Here is a 22,164-nt window from a genome sequence, read left to right on the forward strand (position 1 = left end):
ATTTTCCGGTCTTTGTCTGATTTGTTCTTCGCATATTGATTCAATGTTGCAGGCATTTGAGGTACACTCATACTGGGAAAACTGCAGAGCAAGCTGCAGCTCTCGAACTCCTCGACATTGATGGGATGGATGACGACTCGGAGTAGTCGCTGGCTCGTTCTCGATAGATATCTCATTGTTGATAGTTTCATATGACGGTATTATGGTTGTGAACATATACTACCTATTAGATACCCTTCTTTAATCAAAAGACTATTTTTTCGTGTAACATTCAGTGTGATTGTATGATCTGAGCCAGCAAACTCAGATATATCTACCCAAATGTAAAGACAATAGCACAGAAATTGTTCACAATACCTTCTGATTATCGAGAATTATCAATGGATTATCAAGGGGTAACATAATCCATCTAATTTTCTAAAACAGCTAATTATCGGGAATTTCACCAATTATCAGGAATTACCAGAATTACCAGCAATTAGTTGGAATTAGGGCGGGAGGGTTTTCCTGATGCTGGACCGGTACCCACCAGTGCGTTAGGACCACACTGATGTGAAGACTTGCTGAGGCGGAAGCTGTGCACATTTTCATCAAACATTTGAAGGGGTCGAAACCAGTGAATGTAAGCCAGCGGGTGTGGAAAATCACCGAGACGTGATGGCAGCTTGAAAATGACTCGGACTTCGCCCACTCGCAGACCTAAGGTAGGTCAGAACGAGCCCACAACCAATTTATGATGCTCACCGGATATACCTCGACCGGTGTACTCATTCCCATCTTCGATCACCAACACACTGTCGAAGTGTGCAGGTGCCGGCAGTCTCCTCACGTCTGACACAGGAATCACCGGTGATGCACGAACTTTGAACAAGCACTTGCAGTTGTTGATATGGGGTCGTGGTGGAGAGAGAATCTTGAGGTACTTGTAAACGTCCACCCGATCTTGCGGTGTGAGTTTTCGGCGTGACCAGCTTCAAACATGTTTCTGAAGGAATTCTTCAAGCGCTGGAATGAAAAGGGATGCATCGTGGTCGGTAAGTAAGCGCTGGATTGTCGAATTCGGAAACGGACATGTCCTAGGGACGAAGTAGCCACGGGAACCCATCACCATTGTGAACTGTTGGACCTGAGAGGGTAAGTCAACGCAGTTCTCAAATAGTCCAGGTCCTGCGCCATCCAAATCCGAATCAGAGTCACTGGCATCCGAGTCTTGCCACTCTTGATTGACGGGGTGATGGGATCCCCACCAGTGAATGTAGGCGTCTTGAATGTGGATGGACTCTTGGCGTTGTAGCCAGGTGGTCATTTGCATGACGTAGTCGTGGCGATTCGATGCACGGTAAGCCCGTTTGGCAAAATCAATGTGCAGCCGTTCAGGCAGTTCAGTGTTGAAACCATCCGCAGTGCCGAGAAAGCGAATGGCATCGATGTAATGAATCATTGAGTGAATCTTCGGAATATTGAAGTGTTCGTGTACCCCGAGGTCGACGAAAATGTGCTTGCTGGCATGGAATGAGGCGAGGGCAGCGTGCATATGGGCAAGTGTGTCATCCGTGTGCGTGCGATACTGCGCATAGTAAATGAAATCTAAGACGCCACGCACTGCCGTCAGAACTTTGTTGTCAACAGCGCCAGCAATCACACCGAGAAAGACACGCTGCAACTCGCAATAATCTGCCCCAGTCCATTGTTTGCGCTTGGATATACCTTTTCTGAAGTGTTGGAGTCCTGAATACGACGTCATCTCCTTGAACTGTGCGTCAAGTTCTTCCTCGCCTATGATATCAGCGCACCAGCTAACAATGTGATCCTTAAAAACTCCTTTGTGCAGCTGATGTAGAATGTCAGGGGTGATGCACGAGAAGATGTCGTTGTGAGGGGTAAACCACCAGGAGAGGGGGGGCACACCATGCAACAGGGAATTATCCTATGGTCCTGTGCTCCTGATACATTGTTCCTATTGTTAAATAGATGCTGGGAATCATTTTTACAAGGCTGTTCACCTAGAAATAATCAAATGAGAACATATTCTGTGTTTTCTTGCATATGTGCTATATCTATTGATGTAGGACACTTCAGGGGGTGAAATAAAGATGGGAATCTACTCATATATGCTCATAAATATGTTCTGAATGTCCTGGAACACCCCCCTATCAAAGGGGCAAAAATGCGAAAATGTTCTGTACCCTACCCTGTTTGAAAAAGGCCCTGGAGGATGAGCAGGCACACAAATTGACAAAAAAAGCGGTTTATTAGATAATATTATACATGTATATACCAAACTACTACTTAGATACAAGGGAGGACCTATTGTGGTGTAGTGGTAACCTGCAGTGAGGTGGGGAGGGTGTGGGAATAATTATAATTATGTGGTATACCATATTGGGGATGATGTTTTGGGTGTTGTGGGGTAATTCCCACAGTAGGTGACTAAAAATGCGAAAATGCGGAGTGTGGGAATAATGTGGGGAGGCCTGACATGAGGAGGTGACCAAAACAGGATGTGTTTTATGAATTTCCGCTTTTGGAGGCCAAAATTGCGGAATAAAACATACCAAAACATCTGACAAATGTGGAAAACACATTTGTGACTGAAAACATAGCTGAGTTTCAAAAATCCTAAAAATGCGGCTGTGAAAGCCAAAACACCCAGCAAAATAGAACCTGGCAAATGCCATGGATTAGGTCAAGTTGTGCTGCTGGTAATTGCCATCAAAAGTGTCTATGGTAAAAATGGTAGTTCCCATTTTACTAGGTCTAACACTACAACCAGGGGTGTGAATTCATCTATGGCATTTTGGCCCACCCGCGATACCAACCATTTGACAAGTCCCCATTCCTCTGCATCTGCGAACGGCGCCCATGGATCCAGGCCTCGAGCCTCTTGTTGGGCTTTGATGGCATGGAACATTGTTTCAGCGTGGCCCAGCGTTTGCGCTACCCGCCCTGGGTATGACTGCACGAAACGCATCCACACACTTTCCTCGTCATCTACTTCTTCAACTTGGACACCGCAATGCTGATCTAGTGTCGCGGATCTTATCTCTTCCTGTATGCCATCCACCTGGCCATCAAACTCCCAAGGTATGTCTCTGCCAATGTCCATCTCATGGTCATTGTTGCGTGTGGCTTGTGTGGTCTCTTTTGAGGCTTGCTTGTGGTTGCGCAGCCGGTCCATGTGTTCCTTACAGGCTCTAGTTCTGGTGATATGAATGCTAACAGCTCTCGCAGTTTGGAAATTGCCTTTCAGGCAAAAATTGCAGCGGTGCATGATGGAGGAGCAGGAGGTTGACAAGCCGAAAAAGCTGACCTGTAAGTGACAGTTCGTCTGGTTTCACCTGGCTGACTTGTGCCATCTGTCCGACATCGGACATCGAAAGTTTTTTCCTCAAGATCAGTACCATCTCTCAAGATCGCAGGTTGCCAGTGCACCTGACTTCACGTGTTCGTGTTGTTGATGCAGCGCGTCGCGTCAATTGTTGATTGCAGCACATCGATTGTTGATCGTGTAACTTCACGGACGCGACGCGACATTATAAAGGATGGGACGTTTTAACAAAGGTGCGCTCTGTCCCCATATTCTCCTCCTAACATTCTAACTTCCTATTCACACCCAGAATGTCTTCTACTGCTCCTACTCGCCAAGCGCTGAGTAATCTTATCAATCACACTGATTCTGGTCCCTCTCAGCGTCAACGACATGAACATTGTCCTTCAGAGAAGGCCTTGTACCAAGGTATGTTAATTTTTATGCACTACCACTGCGGGAGTCCTCACATTCGCCTTCGCCACAGCAAGGTGAACAGACTCGACTTCCACGCAAGATTCATCAGAGTAAGGGCCATGTAGCGGCCCGGGATTACGAGGTAGCGGTCCAGCAACTTATCAAGTATGCAATCAGCCATTTTTGTGTGTGGCTCGCATCCGAGTATGCCTATCCAGATCGAATGACTCAGGTATTGTGGGCGAAGGAGGCCTGGAAGGAGGCATGCAACCATTATGAGATAGAGATTGGTTTTAATGGAGAGATTATACAAATGGTACGTGTTCAAGTTCTATTATTTCATCTATCTAATTTCTTTCTGGATCAAGATTACCCGGCACACATTGCATCTCACGAGTGAGGTGAAAGGGAAGGTTCGCCCACTTGTTGAGAGTATTTACGGTTTCGAGTCCACCAATCGGGAGTCCATCAAGTCTAGGAATCGCAAACTCGCCCGTCAGCTCAAGGATAAATTTGGGATGTGTTACCGGGTGCGTTCTCATATCTCGAGTCATGTTTTGTACTGACATTTGGTTGAAAGGACCTCGGGGACAGAAAGAACAACATGCCTCGCAGCGGTCTATTTCATACAAGGTTAAATCAGCAAGCAGCAAATTTAGTTTGGTACCGCAACAAGAAGGATGATGGAGTCGTGTTCGAGGACGTTTTGTCTCCATTTCTGATACCTGCATTGGCCTTGGTGTACACCACAGTGAGTCATGCTATTTCTCGTTGGCTTTAGCCAGTGACATTTTCGTCTGCAGGCTGAATGCTGCATCAATGAATGGTATGACGGTGAACGCACGGATATCAGCTTTTCAAGCGGTGAATACAAGGAAGCTTATGATTAGTACAACCGCAGCTCGGCTACGGCCCGCTCCGGCTTGGCGTTCATCGGTTTGCAAGTATTTTGGCTATCCTAGTGAGCCAAGCTACTTATATATAGTTTGGTCTGGTTCATTAGCCGTTTGGAGTCCCACGAACCAACTGTGAGCCAAAAATAATCAACAGCGGCTCGAGCTGGCTTGAGGCCAGCTCAAGCTGATTTATAAATACGAAATCACGTCTTTGTCGAAGTCTCATACCCAGTTAGTTCGACTGTTGCTCCTCGAGGCCTCAAGGCTCAAGTTATCTCATAGTATACCCACCATGAACCATAAGGTCCCGATACGAGTTGACGGTAGATTCAGACTCGGAGATGTTTTGGGATCTGGTTCATATGGTGTGTTGTTCACAAGCTGACTATAATTATAAAAATTAAAATACTATGGACCCTACTTAGCTGTTGTGTACCACGCTCGGAATATCATCAAAGATGATGCAGTTGCCGTAAAACTCGAATCCATCACAGCCCAGCCATCTTCTGTACAATGCGAATACGCCATTCTGAAACGACTTGAAGGTGGAGTTGGGATACCCCGCACTCTCTGGTTCAGTCGAGAATCAACATATCATGCTTTGGTTCTCGGCCTCCTTGGGCCATCACTGCATGATCTTTTCCTCGCACATGATCGAAAATTTAGCCTTCATACTGTTGTCAATCTAGGAATCCAACTGGTCAGTCGGTTCGTGCTGGGTTGTTGCAGATAGGCTAACCCGTTTTCCAGCTCTCACGTCTTGAGTACATCCACTCAAACAATTATGTTCACTGCAATATCAAACCGCAGAATGTCTTGATGGGCCTTGGACATTTGAAGCACACTGCATTTATAATCGATTTCGGTATCGCGAAGGAATACTGGGACACTGCAACCAGAGTCCATATTCCCTTTCGTCAGAATCAATGTCTCACCGGCACTCCTGCCTTCGCTTCAATCAACAACCACTTAGGAGTTGACCTGGGTCGTCGTGACGACCTTGAATCACTTACATACATGTTGATCTATCTGTTACGCGGCTCCCTTCCATGGTTAATCAGTGACCACGAGAAACTCTCCAGCTCTTCCATACTCGAGCGCAAGGTCAACACCACCATTGAAGTCTTATGCAGTGGAATTCCCGTCAAATTTGCAAGTGTTCTCATCTACACGCGCTCTCTTGCGTTCTCGGAAGACCCCGACTATGAGCATCTTCGTTCATTGCTTTGTGGTCTTCAAGACACCTTGGCTGCGCCATCTACATGCTCGCTGGATTTCAGCATGCCTGATAATCACACCACACATCACCCTCCAATCTCCAATGAACGCTGGATGGTCGAGGCGGCCCCATGTCTGCCGGATGCAACACCACTTCGCAGATCTACTCGTGTGTGAGTATTCTGTCTCATTTTCCCATTCACAATCTGAAGCTAATGTAATTTCGAAGTTTACACCAACGTAATGCCTCTCCCATGCACCCAACTGCACTGCGGAAAAAACCATTAGTTGCTAGATCACGCTGTTGAATATGTCTTTCTATTTCTACATAACTGTACAGTGTACAAGTCTACAATGTGTTTCTCATAGGTTTCAAACCGTTCAATGCGGTCAAATACATGTCGACAAATTTGATCATCTTGATTCTTGAATCCTACTGCGGCTAGGCCTGATTCCTGACCCCCGAGGGCCGACTCCACGCTGAGTCACGCAGCTTCTTATCTTTTTCTCACCCTACCATCTCCTTGCCCATCGTCCTTGCAACTTGCAAGTGCTGTTTTTCTGCAAATCGGTCGGCCTGCTACAGAAACAAACTTGTCCTGGATACCTGTACCTTACTCCTGAAGCCTGAGTCCCAACATCCACCAGCCTTGCCTTATTGAATCATATCACCATCATGACCAACCTTCTGGATGACGCAGGGGGGATTTTCCACTAACACCCCAATGCCTTTCCACATCGCAATTAAATGCACAATCAATCAGCCATCGACTCCTGGAATGAAGGTAAGCATTAACTTGCTCGACCTTGACCCAGTGGTTGATATTTGAAACACGTGTTCAGTGATCGTCAAACCACGCACCCTGGGTCCCTGACAACCATCGCAAACCATTTGCAAACATGAGATGTCCCTTTCACTGGATGCCCTTTCTATATCTATATTGCAATCTGGCTTCTGGACAGCCGATTGACTCTGAGGATGTAGGTAAGCCTTACTGTGCTCGATATAACCAACTGATTGCAAGATCTAGGGTACATCTGAACGCACATCTTATGGTATCAGTATCCCTCTCATTGGGCAAGGTAGTGGGCATTGGGGAAACCCCACACATATATTGTGCTGCCCAGGACCACTCAAATGAACAAGATCTTCCAGTACGTACGCTGGCCATACGTTCAGTTGTCCCCTGGTGTCATCACAATTAATAATGTTGTCCAGACCTTCCCTTGTGCGTACACGTTGGACTTGTCATTGGTTGACTCGGCACTGGCATTTCCCCGCTGTTTCCCTTGATGAAGATACATAAAGACTGTGTCTTTGAATCTTTACTCTCACTCAAACATGCCTCCTCGTCGACGAGGGCAGAAGTCTCGAGTTACCAATGTGCCTACTCATACTGCCGCTGCTCCCATTGACGCTACCCCCATCGTTACCCCCATCGCTGCCACTATCGTGCCCATCGCTGCCAATGTTGCACCCCCCATCGCTGCCAATGTTACGCCCCCCATCGCTGCCAATGTTGCGCCCATCGCTGCCGCTGTTGCGTTGAACGTAACTATGCTTCAACACCCCCAAAGGCAACGTCAACTGCCTTCGAGGTTCCGCAATAATAGCCCAGTTCGTGCTGGCACTGGTCGCACGCCAGATGATGGAGAATACATTGACATCCCCAATGTCTCTGGGGATGAAGAAGATGACTTGCCTGCACCCAACGTTAGGGCTCCTCCAGTTCCCAGCCCTCTGCAGACACTTACCAGTACTATCTACTCCACCCAAGTCGATCCCTTGGCTACGGGTGTCCGAGGAGCGCAGCCAAAAACCAGTGCTGATGTCAATTTCTTCTTTAGGGAAGATCCAGCCACTAAACGCAGGATCTGCCGAATCTGCGAGTGAGTTTTGCGTCTGCAATTATTTCGTTCTTTCTAACGGCCTTGTCCAGGGGTTTGTGGGTGGAGGACCCTTCACACCTGGTTATGTCGTATAAGCACTCAACCGGCACTTCTGCCCGTTGTACTCACGCTTTCTACCACCACTCTGACGTTTTCCTGCAAGAGGCGGAGCGCCTACGCTGGCCTATCTTCATACAACCACTCAATGACCGACTCGCTGAAGGATGGACTTTGGCAGCTATCCGTGAGAGGCTCCGGGACCCTGCGTATCACATTGAGTCGCTCGGTACCATCCCTAATCAGGGACACGGCAATTCCCCACCTGGAACCACCTTATCTCCAGACAATTTTATCCCCGATTTCAGCATTGACGAGATGCACTGTCAATTGGTGAAATTCATCGTTGCGGATGATCAAGCAAGTTGATATTTACTTTCTACGTGCCCTTGCTAATTCAATTTCTGCAGGCGATGAACGTTATAGAATGTCTAGAATTTCGACGCCTGATACATTTTTTGCGGGAGGATTTGACCGATTCAGACATTCTCCACCGCACAAAACTTCGTGAGCTCATAATTGTAGCGTGGCAAGAATATTTCCAGGTGTTGAAAGGTGATCTTGCCGTGAGTGTCTAGTTATCGAGAATCCTGCCATACGTCTTATGTATTCTTACAGAGGGCGCAAGGAAAAATATCCTTTACATCTGACCTCTGGTCTGATCAGAAGCTCCGCCCCTTCTTGGCTCTCACGGCTCATTGGATTGCCAAGGAAGAGCAGACGTCGGTGCTCGTCCTGAAGGCAGCATTAATCGCATTTCATCACGTTCCAGGAAGTCATACCGGCAAATCTCTCGGTTCAGTAATACTGAATCTCCTCGATCGCGCTGACGTTGCAAAGGATGTGAGTGTTCAGCTGTACCGTATGATGTTGCTCTGACTTCGTTTAGCCTGGACACTTTACTTTGGACAACGCGGCGAATAATCAAACATGCATGAAGGAACTTTCAAACCTACTCGAAGAACACGAGATCACATATGATCCAATCGAAAACCGAATTCCTTGCTTTCCGCACGTGATCAACATATGTGTAAAACATATTGTTGACGACTATGCGACAGCGGATTTCTCATCCGTGGAGAATACCTGGAATGTGTGTGGTCAAATCGTCGTCAAGAATGAGTATGTCGGCGCCATCACCGTAAAGCTCTCGAACGGGCCAGAAATCTTGTTCGCTCCATCCGTGCATCAAACCAACGACGTTCGAATTTTAGGGATACCATCGTGATAGGTAATGAAAAGGATTGGTTCCGGGGAGATACAGGCGAGCCTATAAAGCTCCCTACAGTCGAGCTTTTGCTCGATGAGCCAACCCGCTGGGATTCAGTTTATGTCATGCTCAATCGTCTACGCAATCTACGTCAGGTGAGGTTCCATCTCACTGAATATTTGTCGTGGGCTAACCATTGCTCAGGCGGTTGATATGTTCTTCGAGTCTCCCAACCAACGTTCTATATACGACAAAAAGTTGAGCCCAATAGAATGGCATTTCCTACAGGACTTCGAAGTCATTCTGGAGGTCAGTATCGACATCTTCGTAACCTATGTTGTATTTAACCTTGTAATTTCAGCCCCCCCACAGAGCTCAGCAATCCATGTCGAGCGAGAGCACTCCCATGTTGGGTCGTGCGGTTCCAGCATTTGAAAGGTTATTGAGGATTGGAAGCAGGTGGCCAATAGCGCCCCGCACTGTGCACCGCTCATCAACATTGGTTTGACTTGGGCGGAGAAGTATGACGACAGGATGTCCTGCACAAATGCATATGCCGTTGCGATGTGTGAGTCCCTCACATTTTTATAAAATTTGATGTCTTATGATCGGTTTATAGTTGTCGATCCAACCTGCCGAATGTCATGGGCTACGGATCATTGGGATGAGGACCGGGTAAAGTCAGCAAAGGAATTCATTTTCAAACTAGTACGTCTATCTATCTAGCAACAGCATGCGCTCATATGTCCTTTAGATGCATATCAAAGAGCACAGCGGACCTCCAATACACCGGCTCCAATCCAACCACCCCCAAAACTACAATCACGCACGCTAGGCTCCCGTGTCTACGGACTTCGTGAGGGGGATGCACCGCCAGTTGGTGACGATATCGTCCAGACAATCGATCAGGAGTTTGCGGCTTATACCACAGCTAACATCAGCCCCAGGGGAACAAATATACTCTCCTTCTGGCAGGTGAGAGTCGTCTCCGTCAAGTGACGTATTTTGTTGTTGACCACGAGATTTTGACCAGATGTCTGAGGGGATGTTCCCAACGGTTTACGCCGTTGCTATGGACTACCTCCCAGTCCAGGCATCTGCTGTTCCCTGTGAGCGAGTGTTCTCGTCGAGCAGCGAAACGTACACAAAGAGGCGTAACTGTATCAGCCCGATCCTCATGGAAGCGCTACAGATGGTGAAGTTCTCCTTAAAAAAGGAGCGACTTAACTTCACCAAAGGTTGGGCGGCATCGCAATGGGCCATGGAAACTGGGGTGGTATCTGACAATAGCTTCGATGAGCTTTTGGGGCCTGTTTCAAGTGGACCTACAGATGACAGCAGCGCATATGACGCTGTCCTCAAAGCCATCGCAGAGCAAGAGTGCGATGACATCGACGACGAGGTTGTCGTTTGATATCTGACATGTCCTTGATCTTTCATTTTTTTTTTCACGTTTTGTTTACCCTCACGCACCTTATGATTCTTCTTGCATTGTGTTTGCATATTGAATTTCAGTTGTTATCTGACAGTCTCCTCGTCTAGGCAATCCGGATATTCTTCAGTCCACTACTGGGTAAGATCCTTGACATATGTTGAGCTCGAGGATCACCCTTTCTCGGCGCCAGTTTACTGACCGACGAACAATATACTCGAAATGACCGTGTCGCACTTCTTCTATGAAGACCCAAAGACACAACTCAGATGCCACTGACCGTGTATTTAGGTGGTCTTGGTCCTCTCAGAGCTCGTTTCTATCAGGCTGCCCCCCCTGGACTGTTGACTAACATTGCCGCCTTCTCCTCCTTACCACCTTCCTGCCTCTGCCGCCATACAAACCTCTGCCCCCCCTGGACCGTTGACTAACATTGTCGCCTTCTCCTACCACCTTCCTGTCTCTATATCGTTTGCGGACTCCCAATACCCACAAGCCCCTTTTGATATCCAACCAGATGATCCAGGACTATTCGCAGAACCGCGTCGATACCCTGCACATGAAGAACTTGCTGCACCTTGGAGAAGATCGATACCTTACTCGCTCCTCCTAAAGCACTTCCCGCTGCACAAGACCCAATTCGTTCGTGACGCCCATGCGTTTACCGTAGCGCCTGATGACTGGAAGATTCTGCTCTCTCAACGTCGTCGCTGGATCAACTCGACAGTCCATAACCTTGGAGAGCTGATGTTCTTGGAGCAGCTTTGTGGTTTCTGTTGTTTCGATGCGGTTTGTGGTCATGATCGATTTGGTTTCGACTATCATTCAGCCTATCACTGTCGGCTATGTGCGTCCGATTTCTGTTCTGGGTTTTCTTCGGATTCTGACTTGAAGTTGTAGATCGTGTATCTCGTTGTGGAAGTCATCACGAAGGCGGAAACTCTCCCTGTCATTTCGCTCGTCATGATCGGTGCCGTGTATGGCTTACAAGCCCTCGTGTTTATCCTCCGGCGCAAGTGGGACATGGTTGGATGGATGGTCTTCTACATTCTGGCCATCCCGATCTTCTCTCTCATGCTCCCGCTCTATTCGTTCTGGCGTATGGATGACTTCTCCTGGGGTGCCACCTGTGTCGTGTTGGGTGAATCTGGCAAGAAGATGATCGTTCATGTAGGTGTTTTGTGGTCCCCTTATTTTGATTGATACTGATAAAGTTTCTTTAGGATGAAGGCAAGTTCAATCCTCGCGCGATTCCTCTCAAGTCATGGAATGATTACGTGCGTGGTTTTAGGTCCCTTTGTAGATATATTACTGATCTGGTTTACAGGAGAACGAGCTCTGGGACAAGGAGTCGAACCACAGTATTGGCTCATGGGCTCCTCCCAATCAGTTCCACAAGGAGGGATATGCAGCATCTTCCCCGCGACCACCTACTGTACCCATCATCCACACATCCCTAGCGCACCTTCCGAGCTCATCGCCGTCGTGGAATGTATACCCAGAGGACTTGTATAGCGGAGGTGCATATGCTAACCTACTCTAGGGCGGGTACGTACTTGCTTATTCGTACTCGTGTTCTAGCGCTGACGTGATATACAACCCAGATGCAGTTATGGCTTATAGGACCGGAGGACGGGCGGCATGTGCGTGTGTTCGTGTGCACGAGTATCATAGCGGCTAAAGGTGCGTGCAACCGACGATCGAGGTAGAACATGTAACTGATGAACCCGCTTCTTTCATTACCACCCGCAACTATCCCCCTATCCCCCATACCCTTCAACGCCCTTCGCGATCTCTCAAACGCCTCCACCCAACGCCGCCGACTCCCCCGTTCGCGACCAAACACCCTCACCATCCAACCCCGCCACCTCGTTCTCCAACCCTCTCGTCCTCTTTCACCTCCTCGCTGCTTTAATTTGCAGCGTTTCTTCGTCATGGATGGCTCACGTAGCTGCCGTGGGGGAGAAACGCAGCACAGTTCCTACTTTAGTTTAGTTTTTAATCAAACATTAACGAAATAATCACATACTTGGTCTTGGGGGGCCATTAGCGCCCGTGTGATTATCGATCGTGCGTTGGTAGTAGTTAGATCTTCGATAATTCTAAATGTAATCTATTTTTGATCAATGTGTAATCATAAAATTAAAAATATAAAAATATAAAATTCTAATTTTAAATCAGCTGGCTTGAAGCCGGCTCGGAGACAGTAAGCGCGCTTTATTAACTGGGCCAGGCCATGAATTATGTAAGCCATAACTAATCACACGGCTTGGCTAATTACACGCTCCGCCCACGGCTAAAGCCGGACAGAAGCCGGACCCACGGCAACACTAGTCTCGTAGGAAAGCAGAAAATGTCTCGGAATCATAGCCAAGAAATAGCAACTTTCTTTTCAAACTCAGGTCTTCTCTCACTGACGCGAGCCTAGCATCCCTAAGGCGCCAAAATCATGGTTTACAGTCATTCAAGATGGTGTGTATCACGCACACTTATCTGTCTTGATTCAGGGTCTTGCCTTGAGACCCACACATGACCAGCATGAGGCTCTACCTGGCTCATTATTCCCTTACAGTTCTTTTGTGACTTTTACAGGATTGCAACGTCAGACTGGTCGTGGTCGCAAAAAATAGCGCACCCTGGTATTGCTGTGGTCGAGCAGGGTCGTATCAGGGTCTCAAGAGCTCAAAAGCGCTTAGCAGGAGCTCATGGAAGAGAACAGGTGTTTCGTACAATATTGACTTAATCTTACTGACCGAAACGCTCCCTTCGAGTGGCGTTCAATTAGTAGATTCTTGCGCCCACGAACTAATTTTTATGGTGAAATTGAATGCAGGGACACGCTACGTGTTCCCCCATATATGGCATACACCATCAGCTGGTGAGTGCTTCTTGATCAAGCGTGATGTGCAAAGCTTAGATTTATTTTTGCAGCTGCAGCGTGTTTTCATATCTCAGTCACTGCTCCAGATTCCACCGAAGGAGATCGGGTGATGACTCCAATTTAATAGAGGCTTATCGTGCCTGTTTATGTGCTCATACCGCGGCTCCTGAAATCAGTGCCCACTCGATCGGATGCGAATTTCACGATTAGTCAGTTGTAGTCTGGCTGGCCACTCGGTCGTTCTGCCCGCCACACTGCGTATTGGCAAGAGTCATGGATCCTGGGGAAACCAGCGAACCCTGACGCAAGCAAACTCACCACGACATAAGCTCTAGGAAGCTCGGTGTTTGTGATGTCGGGTTACATTCGTTGGCAGTGCTACAGAACGTTGAGTCACTTCTTCACGTAAGAGTAATATATTCGAGACGGGCAAGCTCACAACAAGTGGACCCTACTTGGTGAGGCATCCAAGCTACACCGGGTTGGCCATGCCTTTTGCTAACGCCCGTGCGATGTACGCCCCCGGCTCCTAGCTTCGACTCGCTGCTAGTCTGCAGCATACTCTGAGACTTCAGCTCAGCGCGTACTACCATACAGCTGCTTTGTGGTGGGTGTACGATTCAGGTTGATTAGCATCGTCTATGTTAAGCGAGTGTCAACTGAACGTCGAATTCTTTGGCTGCTGGTTGAGGTATCCCGCAACATCATACTCAACGAAGTCCTGGGTACGGAAAAGGACATCAAGGCCCTAGTGAAGTTTATTGAAGAGTCCAGCGCATTCAAAAAGGTCACACCGGAACGAGAAGAGGACTGGGAAGAAAGGAGAGGGATAGATGCCTGATGAGGGCGGAAAAGGAGGAGACGAAGGAGGGAGGAGACGAGGAGAACATGGAACGAGGAGAAGATGTTATAATCAGCCTGGACGCCGAACAAACTAATACGCGCACCGGAACTTTTCAAACGTGGACCGCTTGGCTATTCGTACTATACTTACACCCCCTACCCTGTTACAATACTCCCCAGTACAGCCCCCAACAGGGCACCGCGTCTTAACAGTTTACTTTGTTTGTTGCGGTATATAAATATAGAAGTTCTCTCTCTCTCTCTCTCTTTGGCTGCTGGTGCTTCGACTCAGATGGTTGTTCGATGGTGTATTGCGGAACACATGAATTGTCAAGAATACAGTGACTTGATATCAGACAAGGAGGACGATATACGTATACGCGATTATTACTGTCATGAATGGAAGGTACACATCAACCCGAGTGCGCTCCGCTCGGCTCTATCACAGAAATCGAGAGTTCACTTGAGCGACCTCCACCTTCCATCGGTTCATCAGAACCTACACCTTCCGTTGGTTCCTCAGTTGAGCAACCCCCATCTTCCGTTGGTTCCTCACTCATCTTTGCTTTCCCTTTTCCTATATGCCCCGAGCATCAGTGAAGTATGTTTAGTAAGTCGGGTAACATACTGTGCCTTTATTTTTGTCGGCTTCCTTCTGCTTATCATCATCCTGAACAGAGTGTTTTCAATCAGCTACACATTACACGATCTCATACAGAAGACTTTACTGACCGAACCTGAAGCAGACGACCTACTGCCATTAGCGGCTCCATTCGCTTCCGGCTTCTTAATGATAGGCACTGGATTTGGTTTCCCCTGCGGCTGTGCGCCCTGTCGGTTAGTGGCGTTCAGACTGAACACGTCATTCAAAATCTTCTCCAGCTCCTCATCGTCTGCATCAGCGGAGGTTGGGCTACGACACCCCCTCTCCGCTGCGCTCCTGGCTGCACGCTCGCGAGCTTCATGTATCCCAAGGACAGTGGGCATCTTGAGCTGCTCACCCTCCTCGGCGGACATTCGGCTCGCCCGCTTGCACAGGAGCATGTATGCAGGCAATAGCAGCGATTTATGGATGTGGTATTTCTCGTACGTGGTGATTTTTCAATGGGTTCAATATCGAGCTTTTGGAGCTCGTCGACGGCGAGTTTCTTCATCTCTGGGAATTGCCAGATCGTGGAGAGCTCGAGTATGGTGAGCCAGTGTTCTTTCGGTTTGCTTTCGCGTCTGTACGAGCTATGTCCAGTGATTAAGTATGATGACTGTAGAACACAATAATTTAAACGAATACTTACGGATCGTACCAGACCCATAGTAGCTTCGCAAAGTCGGCGGTGCTTACCCGATCGATTCGAAATGCAGTGGAATCTGAAGTTCCCTCCTGGGGAGCTTTTTCAAACTCCTTGACAAAAAATTGCGACTCGCACTCAAAGAAGTGCTTGTGGACACGAAAGAGATTTTCGACCTACTCGTACGTGGCGATCAGCGCGAGCGGGATATACAAAAGTGTGGCGTACATGGAAGGTGACATTACCGTCTTCGAGATAGTACTCTGGGTGGTGGTGTACTCGTAACACACCATTTCGAGAGCTGTTTGATGCCATGGTCGATAAAAAGCAGATGATGATTTGTGGGTGATGATAGTTTCAAAGCTGGTCGGAGTTCGCGGAAACGACACGGGCATTTTATGTGCGTATCTAGCGCTTGAAGGTCACAATAGCCACCAGTGTGATTCGTTTGAAGATAACTCGGGACGATCCGCTGGAACATGCGCTGACTCCCGTGATCTTACAAGGTTTAGAAGCCTCGTGTTCGTTATTCGGGCAAGCGTACTTGGGAAGAATGGGCTAATTGTGAACCGTTCCGCAGCCAGAATCGCCGATGTAGCTCGATGGAGCCTGATACAACGATCGCCAGCATTTTACACGAATCCAGTGCACACAGGTGCCTATAAATCGAAGTCTGATGAATCAAAGATAAGACGGCCTGAACACGAGGTGGTCATGTGCAGCCTGATCCAATTAATTGCTGCGGAGAGCTAGAACTGTTACCTAGAAGAGACGAGCTGATCACTCCACCAGACAATTTACGATATGAATGTTGTAAGAGGCGAGTCAGACGTGTAGCGAGTGTGCACCATGTGTATTCTGTTCCATATTCAACAGAACCCCTTTGCATACTCGCTGCCGCCGGTAGGCAGTAAAGATATAACACATGGAGAAGCAGACCAGCAAAGAGGATCTGCATCACTGGCACTCTGAAGATAACCATCAAGAGCATTGCATGAGAGTTTAAGCTGAATCGTCGAAGCTGTAGCTTATCATCCAAGTGGTAAGCTCCTTGGTTTAACAAACCGCCATTACTTTTTGCGTTATGGTATACACAAGGAGCTCGGGCGTGAAAGTACGAGTCAAGTCGCTGAGCGTGCTGGTCAGATGGAAAGAACTCTTATTGAAAACCTGAAAACGGTACAGTACCACCGGCAACGCCCGAAAGACCTGCTTACACAGCAGTTCCAAGCTGGTTTCTGTCAAGGTCAGGACTGTATGATAGACGCACTTGATTGACTTCTGACCTGCTCTCGCCCTTGCTCATGCTGGATCGGAGCGTCTCTGAATTTCCCTCAACGATTTATTGCACACGGTTCGCCACATGGATGACCTCGCGGATTATCTCTCTAACATGCACCGGGGATTTCATTTGCTGCCTTATGAACCTCCACGTTCTCTGCGCCTTCGCTTCTGCTGTGGTCATCGTGTCAGCTGAAGATGAGAGCGCGGATTACGAACATGACTGACGGGCGTTCCATCTTTCACGGTGCCGTATTTGAAGATCATAAGTGACCCCAGTTCGTGCTGATGAGGGCCGGTTACCCGAAAGCCAAGATCAAGTCATAATGAATTGACTTGTGCAGATACGCTGTTCTGACTTCTGGCCTACTCCTCGCGAGTGGAATCCGAGGTAGTTGATACCGACAGGAAAGCAGTACACTTGGAGTATTTTTTTTGTGCCGCGATGCAATATACTTTTTCTTTCTTTCCGTTTTAGGCCACACTATCGCCGATATCCGCCACAATAAGGCTTGCTCGACATAACATGGCAGTACCTCTCGCAGTGAATACCAAGGTTTCTGAGGTCTCATCATTACGTTTGATGCACCGCGGCTGCGGAAAGTTCGAGTTGGACTTAAGGTACGATCACTTGCATTGAAGTTTGTTTCAAAGAACTTGATTTGTTCTGCCACATTTCGTTATTTCTCCGACACCTTAAGTCCCAGCTTCAAGTTATCATGAATTGCCAATACACGCAGCTACAGCTTCGAAAGAGAGCAGAGTGAACAGATCATAGTAGTCGGATTACACTTCATGGCCCTCCTTCGCTGCGCTGTCCTCTCATACATTCCGTTTGTTTGTGCTTCACTCCTGTGTCTCAATGGCACCGATATCGAGTGCACAACCTGCTGAAGCCCGCGACCATCATCTAGATGTAGAAGCTACGTTGCGTAAGGAATGTCCGGAATCGAGTGGAAGTTCAGGCGCTCCCAGACCTGCAGAGTTTAGAGGTCAGTGCTCAGACTATTCGGTACTGAACATGCAACCAATGTTTCCGCAGATTGGACAACTACTCATGGATTCTTCACGTAAATAGGCAGATTCATCCTCTACGATGATGGCCAGCCGCAAGCAACTCTTACACCTGATGAACTCCTACAATTTGTTCTTCAGGGATCTGTGGACATACCTGTCATCCCGAAGTCGGATATTGAAGACCGAAGCAAGGGTGACATACTATCCAAAGGCGTCGCCATTCTTCAGCTCGTATGGTTCGTTTGCCAGTGGATGTCCTCGGCGGCTCCGCTTCTGCTGCCAGTGGTTATCGTGTCAGCTGAAGATGAGAGCGCAGAGAATCAAGCTGGACACGTGGGAATATGAGAATGCTGTCCAGACTCCATGCAGAGCGCTCGTGAGCCACGTAAGTCTTTCATCCTTGAGCAGTTCTCTCAGGTGATGATTAGGACGAGTGGGTGACCGAGGATGCTCACTGATATGCCGCTATTCCTTTGGCTTGTAATATACACCACTACAGCATGACTGACAGGCGTAACAACGATCGGCCATCGAAAATCCTTCCGACATAGTGGCAAATCGAACCGTAACCAGTTGAGGTGATATCGAATTTTGCTTTTGCTCAAATTTTGTATGGTATGGGGCCTTCAAGCTTCTTCAAGCGAAGATGTTGAATGGAGTCTGGGGTCTGTGAAACGTTGTGAGTGCTGTGTCACAGCCTCACAGGGGTAACAGTTCAAACTTTGTTTGAAGTTACTCAAAGGAACCGACTCGGGAAGGGTACGACACCTTTTTGTACCTGGACCCTGGCTTATCATGAATTGCCAATACACGCAGCTACAGCTTCAAAAGAGAGCAGAGTGAACAGATCATAGTAGTCGGATTACACTTCATGGCCCTCCTACGCTGCACTATCCTCTTATACATCCCATTTGTTTGCGCTTCACTTCTGCACCTCAATGGCACCATTATCCATACACTTGATGCCAACGACTCTCCACCTAGCAATAACACCAGAACTTTGTGGGACATCATCTGGAGTTGTGGTGTAACCTTATTTGCATGCGCGTGGACCGCCATTCATCCGAACATTCAGGGTATGGAAGAGAAGACACGCTATATTGTCTTTCGTCGTATAGCATCATGGCCATGGTATTGGTCGCTCCAGAACTCATTATCACCTGGGCTTCGCGGCAGTTTTTTCAGCGCTATTGCAATTAAAAAACGGTTCAATGATGCCTTGAGTGCACAACCTGTCGATGCTCAAGACCACCGTCCAGATGTAGAAGCTACGTTGCGTAGTGGAAGTGCAGAGTTTAGAGGTCAGTACTTGGACTATTCAGTAGTCAAACGTGCAACCGATGTCTTCTCAGATTGGACAATCACTCATTCGTTTTTAGCATGGATGGGTGGGTTCATCCTATACGTCAATGACGAGCCGCGAGCTACTCTTACACCACCCGATGAACTCCTACAATTTGTTCTTCGGGAATCTGTGGACATGCCTGTCATCCAGAAGGCGGACATCGAAGACCGAAGCAAGGGTGACATACTATCCAAAGGTGTCGCCATTCTTCAACTTGTATGGTTTGTTCTCCAGCTCGCCGCTCGTCGTGGCCAGAACCTTCCAATAACTGCTTGAAATCGACACCCTGGCTATAGTTGTTCTGACATGTGTTGCCTATTGCTGGTGGTGGAAGAAGCCAAAAGATGTGAGACGTCCTTATATTGTTCATTGGAAAGCAACAGCATTACCGTTGGGCGACGCAACCTTAACATACGAGTATGTTATTGTCAATATTCTTGCCTGAAATTGCTCTGATTCGCAAACATTATAGCAAGGCAGATTCAAGATTCAGCCATGTAGGCTATTCTCGTTATTGGTTCTATGTCATCTATCCCTGGTTGAGTTCTGCGGGCATGGGCACAATAACGTCCCCCAGTGCTGCCCGTTCACGTCGTGTCGCGTCTCTAGGTGGCTACGGTGGGCCTAGTGATGTCACCACAGCTCTCAAAATCATCGGAGATCATGTAGGAGGACTTGCCATGAAAGTGGCTATGAGGCTGTTAGGAGAGGACTGGATCACATCTCTCATGAGATCTCGCGTTAGAGAGCAGCTACATGGCTGATCGCAGAGGGCCAGCGGATCGGATGTCAGATGATATCTCCCCTTTTGAGAGCAGCTACATGGCTGTACGAAGTGGACCAGCGGATCTCATCTTCCATAGGATCTCATTTTATGAGAGCAGCTACACGGCTGTTCGGAGAGGAGCGGATCGCATCTCTCATGAGATCTTATGCATCTGTCAATCTAAATCCCAATTTTAGAGTAGGTATGAGGCTGTTGAACCGGATTGCACTTGTCTCCAGTGTTATATCGTCCGGAGCCTGGGTCGGAATTTTAATCCGTGGTTACAGTGCGACGCTGCTGGAGGGAGGGAGGGAGATCACAGCTTTCGTTGGAGGTCATAGTGGAATGTTGCTAGGGGGGATACATTGTCTGGGTTGGAATTTTTTGTTTCAGACTCACGCAGAGCAGATATTATGGCGTGTGGCTTCCTTTGTGATTGCATGTGCACCACTGTTTGTTTTGATTTTTCTTGGCTCCCGCATGATTGACGTATACCTTGAAGATATGGCACTCACAATGACACCTCCGAGATCCGTCATATTGTGGATTCGACACTCCTATGCAGTATTTGGTTCTCTCTTATATATTACTGCGCGCATTATAATATTTGTACTCATTATATTGAGCCTTCGATCACCGCCTCCTGGTTTGTACAATACAGTAGATTGGACCGAGTATCTCCTACGTTTCTTTACATAGCCGTAACTTGCCACAATCAGAAGTCGATCTGACGCTCACTGTGACTTCATCGACATATGATAGGGCCGCTCCATATTTTCAGATTCTGCGTCTGTACATGAGGAAAGTGCAGCGCCTTTCAGTTATGTTCGTAATGGTTCATACCAGCGAAATGAATATCAACGTGCCAGTCAATATCGCTCCACCACCTGCCTCAACATCGAGTGCGTCCAGTCTTCCGTCCTCTAGCCACTCGAAAAAAGGTACGGGCGTATTGAATGTGAGGTCAAATGCTGAACGAGGCTATGGATCAAGACGGGCTTAGCGGCCTCCCGGATTGCACAACAACTGGCTTCGTGAACCCGAGCATAAACATGGTTCAAAGGCGACTGGAGCTGTTCCACACAGAATCGTGTGCTTGCACGAGAAAAAGAACGTTCCCGCAAGCCGCTTTTCGATATTCGTCCGCTCTATCACTTTCTGACTTCTTATCTTCTCAGCGACGGTGAACGCAACAGCAGACTCTTCAACGCCCGCTGTGACATGAAACCAAATGAATCGACTCTTCTCTCGGTTGTCCATTAACCCGTAGGAGTTTGATAAGGCCTACCCGGGTCCTTTTCACTTTGGATGGGGCTGAAGCCTGTGGAGTCGTACTCAGCACCCTTGACAGCGACCTGGGACAGCCCTCTCCCAGCTTCATTCCCGTAATCGAGGGTCAGTACGGCAAGAATTGTTGATGAGGTCAGAGAGCTAGAGAGGATATGACATAGAAATACTAACATCGACATCGATCTCAGCGATCATACACTGTGGCACGAATGGTGAATTGAAACAGAACAACTCGGGGAAGTACTACTTGTATCTGACAAGTGGTCAGAAATCATATCGGTGATGGCTTATCTCGAAAGATGGCATACCACAATGTTTTGTGTAATTGAAAGATCCAAGTCCAGGCTGTATTGGAATAGGATGGTTTGCGGTTAACGTTGTGTATATTTGTGAAACACCGATGCTCTCGTGTCAGGTTGCCCAGTGAGTCCACCGTTCAACAATGACCTGAGAAGCGAAGTCGCGCTCTGAAGATAAAAAGCTACCGATTTTGGAAAATTCGAGGCTGGACGGCCGGCTGCGGGAGCACACAGGCCCCGCTAGGGTTGTTGTTTGATGCTGATTCAACTTGATTCCGTGCCACCGTGGAGTCCGTTCAGCGACCTTCCTTACATAGCCAGACAGGCCGGAATTCGCGCGCCAACGTTTGACCAGAAATCGAGAGGTAACATGCTGAAAAAACTACCAAGGTAAACTTGGCGCAAAGCAGACTGTGACTGTTACGTGACGTTGTTCCCCATCCGGAAAAACTGTTACAACCCTAATGGTCACTCAATGAGTTCGTCGTTTGACGACTAGTGAATGCAAAGTACATATTTGAACACAAATGCGGAGACAAGGTATCGTACAAAAGGATGATGTATGCGACTATACTGTGATCAAGGACTCGATGAATGACATAATAGACGCATAAACTAGCGCGCGCTCCATCTCTTCTCTGACACGAATTTCGAGCGGCAGTCGAGCAACATTCGTCACCCGTCCATTCGTCACTCATTTTTTTGGCTGCATTCTTCAGCGTTAGTGGA

The 22,164-nt window shown here is 47.9% G+C and overlaps 6 protein-coding genes across 6 annotated transcripts; 3 read left to right on the forward strand and 3 right to left on the reverse strand.

Moving 5' to 3' along the window:
- Positions 1 to 598: 598 nt before the first annotated feature.
- DEU56DRAFT_691476 (uncharacterized protein) lies at positions 599 to 943 on the reverse strand (the record flags this gene model as incomplete). Its single annotated transcript, XM_041347139.1, has 2 exons — positions 599 to 699; positions 745 to 943. Coding segments are annotated over 2 exons (300 nt in total), but the record flags the coding sequence as incomplete, so codon positions are not given.
- Positions 944 to 973: 30 nt separating this feature from the next.
- On the reverse strand, positions 974 to 1,912 carry DEU56DRAFT_749970 (uncharacterized protein; the record flags this gene model as incomplete). The annotated part of the gene is made up of 1 exon (XM_041349491.1): positions 974 to 1,912. A coding segment is annotated over one exon (939 nt), but the record flags the coding sequence as incomplete, so codon positions are not given.
- Positions 1,913 to 2,722: 810 nt separating this feature from the next.
- Positions 2,723 to 3,271, reverse strand: DEU56DRAFT_762421 (uncharacterized protein; the record flags this gene model as incomplete). The annotated part of the gene is made up of 1 exon (XM_041350691.1): positions 2,723 to 3,271. The coding sequence occupies one exon, from the start codon at positions 3,269 to 3,271 to the stop codon at positions 2,723 to 2,725; it is 549 nt and encodes a 182-aa protein (XP_041200719.1).
- A 347-nt stretch (positions 3,272 to 3,618) lies between these two features.
- Positions 3,619 to 4,614, forward strand: DEU56DRAFT_762422 (uncharacterized protein; the record flags this gene model as incomplete). Its single annotated transcript, XM_041350692.1, has 5 exons — positions 3,619 to 3,736; positions 3,799 to 4,040; positions 4,093 to 4,254; positions 4,305 to 4,475; positions 4,528 to 4,614. The coding sequence occupies 5 exons, from the start codon at positions 3,619 to 3,621 to the stop codon at positions 4,612 to 4,614; spliced, it is 780 nt and encodes a 259-aa protein (XP_041200720.1).
- A 298-nt stretch (positions 4,615 to 4,912) lies between these two features.
- Positions 4,913 to 6,684, forward strand: DEU56DRAFT_874499 (casein kinase I isoform delta; the record flags this gene model as incomplete). Its single annotated transcript, XM_041355966.1, has 4 exons — positions 4,913 to 4,985; positions 5,046 to 5,320; positions 5,371 to 5,851; positions 6,629 to 6,684. The coding sequence occupies 4 exons, from the start codon at positions 4,913 to 4,915 to the stop codon at positions 6,682 to 6,684; spliced, it is 885 nt and encodes a 294-aa protein (XP_041200721.1).
- An 11,922-nt stretch (positions 6,685 to 18,606) lies between these two features.
- Positions 18,607 to 19,588, forward strand: DEU56DRAFT_905625 (uncharacterized protein; the record flags this gene model as incomplete). Its single annotated transcript, XM_041356736.1, has 3 exons — positions 18,607 to 19,036; positions 19,115 to 19,401; positions 19,470 to 19,588. The coding sequence occupies 2 exons, from the start codon at positions 18,607 to 18,609 to the stop codon at positions 19,354 to 19,356; spliced, it is 672 nt and encodes a 223-aa protein (XP_041200722.1). The 3' UTR covers positions 19,357 to 19,401; positions 19,470 to 19,588.
- Positions 19,589 to 22,164: the final 2,576 nt, after the last annotated feature.

The sequence above is a fragment of the Suillus clintonianus genome, assembly GCF_016758775.1.
Source record: "Suillus clintonianus strain FC179 chromosome Unknown DEU56scaffold_221, whole genome shotgun sequence".
Taxonomy (NCBI): domain Eukaryota; kingdom Fungi; phylum Basidiomycota; class Agaricomycetes; order Boletales; family Suillaceae; genus Suillus; species Suillus clintonianus.